Here is an 8,233-nt window from a genome sequence, read left to right as displayed (position 1 = left end):
AGTTCATCCACCTTTCTCAAAAGGTCATCCACCTTTCCGCAAAGGTCATCCACCTTTCCGCAAAGGTCATCCGCCTGTCTGCAAATGTCATCCACCTTTCTGTTAATGTCATCCACCTTTCTGTAAAGGTCATCCATCTTTCTGCAACAGTTTCGTCTTGAGTTTTTGTTACATACGACGGGTTTCACTTTTTCCTTCAACCATCAAACGGTAAATGCGCAGAAATTGGGGTGTTGCAGAATGAAGACATCTAACGCAGTCGTTCGGTTACTGATGAAACAGAATACTGATAATCTTTGAAAATTTTTAACTTCTGCACGGAATCGGGCATCTTCGTTAAAATGGCACCTAATTTTTTTTCTACAAAAACGTTCAAGAAAAAGTGTTGGATACGTTTTAAGTAATGAGTTATAACGATGATTACGTTACGGAGGTAATTGAAGAAATAGGATGCCAAACGAAAAATAATTTGTCAATCATAAGTCGTTTAGAACAGCAAGATCAGCTCGGAAAATATCATTGTTTTCAGCATTGCATAGGTTGCATGTAGCTGTTTACCACGTAGCTGTCCTGCGGGACTTCCTATATCTGCCCTATATCTGTACAGAGCATTTCATCCTTGCAAAATTAACAGACACCTTTCAAAATATTTGGCGCCGTTATTAACGAATATCAGTATCAATATCCTTCGTCAGTAAATGAATGGCTTGCAATAGCGTTGCGCGACTGCGACACAAGCATTTCCCCGCATTTATCGTTTATTGGTCGAAGCTAAAACTGATCAATGGGATATAATGTAAATAAGTAACATAAGACAGAAGAACTGAGGGTCTTTACAGAAAGGTGGATGACCTTTGAAGAAAGCTGGATGACCTTCGAAGAAAGGTGGATGACCTTTGGAAAAGGTGGATGAGCTTTGAAGGAAGGTGGATGATTTTTGGCATAACAGGAGATGTCGAAAACGACCTATGAAGTTGTAGCAAATAAAATTGTCTATCGAGCAAGTCTCTGAAGCCTAGATTACGTCAGGTAGTTCGCGCGCAGCACAACAAAAGCGTCGAGTGATAGTTTGTTCGGCCACCCAGTAATTTGTTGAATCGTGAAAACGAAAAAATTAAAGATGAAATACCTGAAAGGCGTTGACACACTGACGTAACGCTTAGCCCGGCACTTCTAAACGGGCATGTGTAGCCCGAAGACCACATTTTGTTTCAGATCTTGCGAATTGTTTTCAGGAGCAGTCTAATGAATTGCGCACATGGTCATTCTAGATGCAGCGTTGCAGTTTACAAATACAGCAGGGCTTGGCTGAGCAGTATTCCTGGAAGCGGAATGCATTCGCCAAATGACTTTCTGGGGTTTTTAAGAACTTTAGCTTAGTTATTTTATGTAATTAATCTGCTATCGAATATGTTTTGATTATGATTAATTAGTGAATGTAACAGTGAACAGCAACTGCGAAAATGTGGATGACCTTTCCAGGAAGGTGGATGACCTTAACAGGAAGGTGGATGACCTTCATTGAAGATCCACCATCCACCCGTCCACCTTCCTGCCGGCTACATTCGCTGTTGCGTGACCTTCACCCAACCGTTTCTGGGCTGATTGGGGCGTACGGAATGTTTCGCCGAGATTTCCGAGGTTTAGATTTGGAGAAATTTTGCGTGCATGTTCACTTCAACTGCGAATCCACTTCCTGACCACCTGCTGGCATCGGGAGACAAAGGAAGTTTGGGTGTATGATAGTTTGGCGATGGAGCTTAACTGGCAGGTTAAAGAACAAATATGGCTGCTTTATGGGACGTTACCGCCGGAAAAGCAGATTACGGCTAGCCACAAGGCTGTCCAAAACCAAGGAAACGGAATCGATTGTGCCTTTACGCTTTAGAAGGTTTGCGCGTAACGAGCTGCTCAATGGAATTGACCCACAGGAGAGCACCTTTTCTGGAAAAACCTTGAGGGAGGTTATAACATCATTTGAAGCTAAGCGTGCAAAAACTCAAACACCGTCCTGGCAGGGCGGCCGAGCGAGTAAACCGAAAAAATCGCTAACTATAACGGAAGCTGAGGCTAACGAGTGGTACCAAAAAAGAGGAGCCAGACCGCGAGACGAAGAGCTGTCTTTTTCCGCCCGTTATAACAAAAATTGAGCCATCCACAGAATATGGTGTGCAGAGATTTGGTGGTGTGCATCAGTATGCTCCTAGTGGTGTTAGGAGATTAAGGTGGTTTTTTCAAAAAAATTAAAATAAAAAAAAAAGGTGTGCGGAGCCTGGTGGTGGGGTTTCGTGGTGAACGGAGACTTTGGTGGTGAAACGTGGTGTGCGGAGCCTTCCCCTAAAATATTTGTGCAGTAAAATATTTGTTTGAAATCTTTTGCCTGGGGGTTATGACCGCGCATGCATAGCAGTATGCAACTGAAACAGGGAATCAATCATATTATTGTACTTTATCGTATGTTTACACATTAACAACAACAAAAATTATTTATAAAGCCGACTTTGTATTGTACGTTGATGTATGTAGACTGCACGTTTTCATAAACTTTCACAATAAAGGCCGAAAAGACTGGCAAAAGACTGCAGCTACATACCGGGAGTCTCGCTCACACGAATTTTCTGCGACAACGATTGTCGCTTGAAATTCAAAGAGAGGAACACGACATCTGTACTCGGGACCGTTATTAGTGAAGGATAAATTAAATGAGATTTACCTGTTGTAACTCGTTTTGTATTAATCATTATGTTTAATACATTGCGCCTTAGTTTGATTTGACGTTGATGTATGAATTACGTTTTCGTAAACTTTAAAAATAAAAGCCGAACCACACACATTATCGCAATGGGCAGTTGCCATGCTTCACGCGCCGGAAGTCCCTAAATTCGTTATCGTGTAAAGTTGCTAACTCTGAGACCTTAAATCTGAGACCTTAATAAAGTATTGCCACGGTAATGCAGACAACTTGAAGAAAATCAAGGATATAATTTTGTGCACCTCCCGAGATGCTCCTGCATTGAAACGACTCTGTGCTCCAAAAAAGCGATGAGAAATGCGTTGTAAATGTTCGTAACTTAAGCCCTTGTGCGAGAAAATATGTCTTCCGTGTGCTACAACAGTTATACTCATTTAGTGTACAAAGTTTTATAAACTTTGACGCTAGTACACGAAATACACTCGAGTACACTTTGTTCTAGTGCACCAATTTCTGACGATGAATCGCGGTGCCGAATGCAATAATGTTTTGCAAATTTCCAAACAATAAAACCGTGGAAATGTCGAACGCTTGTTTGCACCTACACCATCTGTTATGTTTCTTGCCAATACCTAAATCAAGGACAACTTGTCTGGCTTACTATTCAAAGTGCAACGCTAGTGTTGTTAGCAACTTAGCATCACTTGGCAATTATTGCCGACCAATGAGGATCTTTATTTTTCATGAAACCTTTAGCAAATCATTTTCACGTCTGTAAACGCTAGGCGAAAAAAGTACTAAGTAAGTAACAGCAAATTTCGGTGTACTTTACCATGTGCCACATGAAGCAGCATCATGACAGCTCCCACCACGCCCAGGTTATCCCTAAGGCTCCCCAAAAGGTCAAATTTTATTGACGATCAACTGACTAATAAATACTATTTCCTTCGTTAAAGGTGACGCTTTCAATTCTTTAACAGGCATTTCAGCCTGAAATCGGCTTTTCGAACGGTGCGAAGCTTCGTCCCCGTCAAGAACATTCCGAGCATCGAAAACTCCCCGCGCAGTCCTACGCCAGAAAACTTTCAGACGAGCTCCAGCGACCTCGTACGACAAGTGCGCTTTAAAATGTATGAGGATTTCTCCTTAAAGGCGATCGAAAGGAAATTTCTCGCCCGTGACATCGATCGGTTATCCACTTCCGATGCACTCGTGCTGCGCATACTGCAAGAGGAAAACGGTGACGTGGCACGAGCCTACCAGTGGCTTGTTAATCTACTATCATGGCGGCGTCACTTTGGCGTTCACAAACTTCCCTGCGAATCGCGCAACGAAATGTATGAAACACTGTCGTTTGTACGCGGCGATCAGTTCAGTCTTTTAACGTGCGACGCGGTTAAACTACACAATGCAGTTGGCATACATGGCCTGGTTCCTCTAATTCGCCAGATTGTATCGATCTTCGAGAAGATTTGGAACAATGGGGATACTGCGTGTTTGTCGTTAGTAATATCGTTCGCGTATATGGATCCCGAATCGTGGTTAAAAATCAGCACGCGACATCTGTTGAATGAGTTGATTTGTGGCTGTGCTTACTATCGATATCCAGGGTTATGCGATAAGATCGTTCTGGTTAACTGGAGAAGCGATGAGCAGAGCCTGGAATTGTACGATAATATTCTAGCCAAGGATTGGCCGTTTGGTGTTAAGAAGAGGGTACGCTTCGCTCAGCACGACGAGGTACTGAAGTACGTGCTGACCAACTGGCTCCCCGTTTTGCGGTTTGAATCTTGCGAAATTTTGGTATTTATCGTTAAACGTATACACAGTCTATTTTACTTTCGAAAGCACTTTTGTAATTAGATTGTGTTTTTCTGGTTATGCGAGGTAAGAATATAAGGCTGTCGTTCCTGTAGGATACTGGCTGAACCAGACTCTTCACTAGTTAGCACCGATTTTTGCCTACAAAACGCTTTACTTCTTCTCTGCGATCGGCCGTCCTCGCCTTGCAACCCTGTTCAAACTCTTGAAGTTGACCTTTGCTACCGTAAGCAACACGGTATCCCGCAGCAGCAAGACACAGACTCCGGTAAAAGGTCACCCGCTTGCGCCACGGACCGGTATGTGAATGTCGACGTACAGGTGACGGACAGATTGCGAAGCCAATCGAAAACTCTTAGCGCTGGGGTGGAGACGGCGGTTACCAGTGAGGGTACTGCATGCCAGCCCATACCAGAGGATAAGATCTGTTGTCTACAACCTGGTTCCACGGAAATGTTTTTGCACAAGCTAGTTATCCCGAGAACGAGGAAGCAGGAAAAAAACACTGCCAGAAATATTCAGAAAACAACTTGCAAAGAACAGGTTCTCGTTAATCGATCTACGGGAATGTCGCGGGAGAATCTGAAAGAGGAGCACAGAGCGGAAGTCAAAGAACCGGCGACGGTCAAGAAGCTGCTCAAGCGGACTCTGTCACGAGTGGAAGTCGGGCAGTGTCCCAAAAAGAAGGTTAGTTTCGAAGAAACGAACATAACGGGTTCCAGTTCAACCGAGACGATCTGCCCGGACAGGAAATCCGCAGTCGAAAAGCCCGTGAGCGAAGTGGAACAACTGCGGAGATATCCGTGGGATTCATTGCTCAGGCGTAACAATCCAGTGTCAGTGCCTGCATGTGAAATTCCCGTTCGAAAAGATATGACACCAGCCGAAACCGTGGAAATCGTTTCAGAGAAACTTGATCCTTCGATTTGCGAGCTCAATCAAACAAAACCAGAAGAGGCAAACTCGCTACAAGCGGGGAGCCATGAAGAATCGGAAGCAACCACACTGGCTTCGGGAACAGGGAGTAAAAATCCTAGTTTCCCATCGCAGCAAACCGGAAGCACAGAAACCGGGACTACGAGCAAGGTCGATCAGTTGAAGCGTTATCCATGGGATACACTATGTTCTAGGGAACATCCAGACGACTCACTTACGCAATTCAAAGCTGACGAATTGCAGTTGCCTGATTCGCAATTGCACTCGCAACTCGTACTACCCGAAGCGGCTCCTTTGATTAACGACACACTGGCTCCCGAAGTTCACGGAATCAGCCCTGCGTTACTGGAGGTTGGGTTCCCCGAGAGCCGGCGCTATCCGAGCGACGGCTCGCGAACTTTGAGCGTCCTTCTTCAAGGCAGAGATCTTAACAATGAGGGCTATGACCCAGACGAAATCCATAATGAGTATCCACAATCGCTAGAAAAGGAGAACAGAAATGACGACCTAACCGTTGCAGATCAATCCGCACTCAATGTTCAGTGCGTCTCGCCTGTGGCCAAAGAGGTAGTGGGTGACTGTCATGGCGTCGATGCACTGGGAAGATATCCCTGGGATATTTTAAACTCTCGCGGAAAGGTTTCGCCTGCGCTTGAGAAGATGTTGGGAAACAGTGATTTGAACGATGGCGAAGGCAATCGGACTGTAGGATTCTTCCATGCGCACGAAGAACAAGAGAAAGGTTACAGTCAACATGAGATACTGCAAAAAAGCCACATCGAACATCTAGGAAGCGGAGATGGAAAAGGATCTAGTGAAAACTGCCGCTTTACGCTAGCAATATCCCCGCCGGTCCAGCTTATCTGTAAAGTGAGTGCAGTTTAAAATCATTTACAGTATTTAAGGAGTTTAGCACACGAGCAGTAATCTATTACAGTATTTTGCAGTCGGAAACGTTATTAAAGCGAAACCTGGCTGAGCTGTCAGAGACTCCTTCACCTCCTGCTCGATCATTAAGCTGTTTCAACTTTTGTCATTTATCTCACCAATTATGTACATGTGAGCAAAAAACAGCAGATTTACATGACAACCATCAACGTTCGCCGGCGACAAATTTAGCAACGCTGCAGAAGGCCGACGCGGTGGACAACGACATGTACAGTCGCGATAAAAATTCCGAAGCCATGGTGCATTCAGCGTATGCAGAGTTAGTCGAAGACAGTCTACGCCAGGCTGATGAACGTGTTCAGCACTGCTTATCATCGGTGCAAGAAACGGGCGAAAATCTAGTATCTCAAAGACAGGAGAAGTCAGTGGAAGCGGCAGACGTTCTTGACGTTAACCGACCTCCTTCACCGAATCTCTTCAGACTGGACAAAGCTACAATCGAAAGCCTTGAATTAGAAACGACCTCGGCCTCCGTCATAAGTCCAACCGAAAACAAGCTGGCAGCAACTGCCAAGCTCGATGATGGTCCATTGTTTCTGCCTCGATACAAAAGTCATCCATCAGTAGAAGAATGGGTTGAACCTCTTCATCCGAAGCACGAAGGTTCGTCAACAATAGCGACTAATCTGCAAACCTTTGTTCAACCGCAACGGAGCACTGAAAAATACCATATTGTTTCCCGGGCTGAATCGTTGTGGAATACAGTGGCAATAATGCTACTAGTTAGTCGCTTATATAGGTTTGGAATGCAGTGGCACAGAGGGCTACAAAACAGGTGGCGGGATCGTCTTTTGGCAGTTCGCCAGTTCCTCGAATGGCTGAGCTCTGCCCTCTACCATTTACTGTTGTTTTGGTGGAACCGGATCGCGGAATATCTTACAAATTTATCACAACGACGCATACCATTGCCGCTCATCCTGAAGTATTTGCGCAACGATCGGGCACTCTTAGCATTCATGACCTTTGCTGCGGCAAAGTACGTATTCCATTATGCTTTGTCTACCGAGCCAGTGCCACCCAATGAGACGTTCAGGGTGGGCCAGAATTCACCGCGAGATCTTATGGCGCGATGGGCAATGGGCGGGTTCATCAGGGACGGGCAGCCTCATCGGCCGGAAGCAGCGGTTCTTCCGATTGTGCAGCCGGTATCAGAACCAGTTAAAGAGAAAAGTCGTCTTTCGTTCTGGGAGTTGTGGGTAAGTCTTGCGCCGCTATCAGCTTATTACGGAAACGTACGTGTCCATTGATTGGTCGTGTTAAACAGTTGGACAGTCCACCCGAAAAGCAGCCGATTGGGGGACCACGGGAAATCCTCGCATTCTGGACGATGGGAAATATTTTTCATACGCTGAAGTTTGGATTAACGGAAGAGGTTGAAGAGGGACGGAGGGTAGTTCCACAGAAAAGTATGGGGAACACGTGCTCGATGTTGGATGTTGGGTGTTTTGTGCGGTCACTGCGTGGAGATAATGTTCATTCATGATGTGATAAATTTAGAAATTTGCTTGGAATGTACAGATACATCGAAAGTCTGTGCTCAATTTGTGTGCCAAGTGGTCTGCTAAAATGTTCGAGCGGGCTATGTATGTATATAAAATTTTATATCTGAACGGGTTCTGCTCTATTTTGTTCATTGGGCCTTAGGATGACCTACTCCAGGCTACTTGTACAGTCTTTAAAGCTGTTAAAGTAAGTAAGTAAATAGTGTAAATTCGCACAGTATACTGTAAACTCTTTATTTCTGCCATGACTGTACTCAGTCACTACTCACTTCGTCACGCTTAGTAAAGTTAGTTTACTTAAATTATTTTTCTAGAGTAGGCAAACCAAGGGAAC

At 44.8% G+C, this 8,233-nt stretch overlaps 1 protein-coding gene across 3 annotated transcripts; it reads left to right on the top strand.

The window, feature by feature from the left end:
• Positions 1–2,844: 2,844 nt before the first annotated feature.
• Positions 2,845–7,991, top strand: LOC129593270 (uncharacterized). 3 transcript variants are annotated; one of them, XM_055489494.1, is made up of 5 exons: positions 2,854–3,594; positions 3,673–4,440; positions 4,609–6,319; positions 6,397–7,593; positions 7,662–7,991. In XM_055489494.1, the coding sequence occupies exons 1-5, from the start codon at positions 3,548–3,550 to the stop codon at positions 7,878–7,880; spliced, it is 3,942 nt and encodes a 1,313-aa protein (XP_055345469.1). In that variant the 5' UTR covers positions 2,854–3,547; the 3' UTR covers positions 7,881–7,991. The 3 variants fall into 3 exon arrangements, with proteins under 3 accessions (XP_055345470.1, XP_055345471.1, XP_055345469.1); XM_055489495.1 differs by lacking the exons at positions 6,397–7,593; positions 7,662–7,991 and having other exon boundaries at positions 2,845–3,594; positions 3,673–4,495; positions 4,609–4,746; XM_055489496.1 differs by lacking the exons at positions 6,397–7,593; positions 7,662–7,991 and having other exon boundaries at positions 2,845–3,594; positions 3,673–4,432; positions 4,609–4,737.
• The last annotated feature ends 242 nt before the right edge of the window (positions 7,992–8,233 follow it).

This window comes from Paramacrobiotus metropolitanus, unplaced genomic scaffold (genome assembly GCF_019649055.1).
Source record: "Paramacrobiotus metropolitanus isolate TYO unplaced genomic scaffold, Prichtersi_v1.0 Parri_scaffold0000061, whole genome shotgun sequence".
NCBI classification, from domain to species: domain Eukaryota; kingdom Metazoa; phylum Tardigrada; class Eutardigrada; order Parachela; family Macrobiotidae; genus Paramacrobiotus; species Paramacrobiotus metropolitanus.
This window is presented reverse-complemented; position numbering and strand designations above follow the sequence as displayed.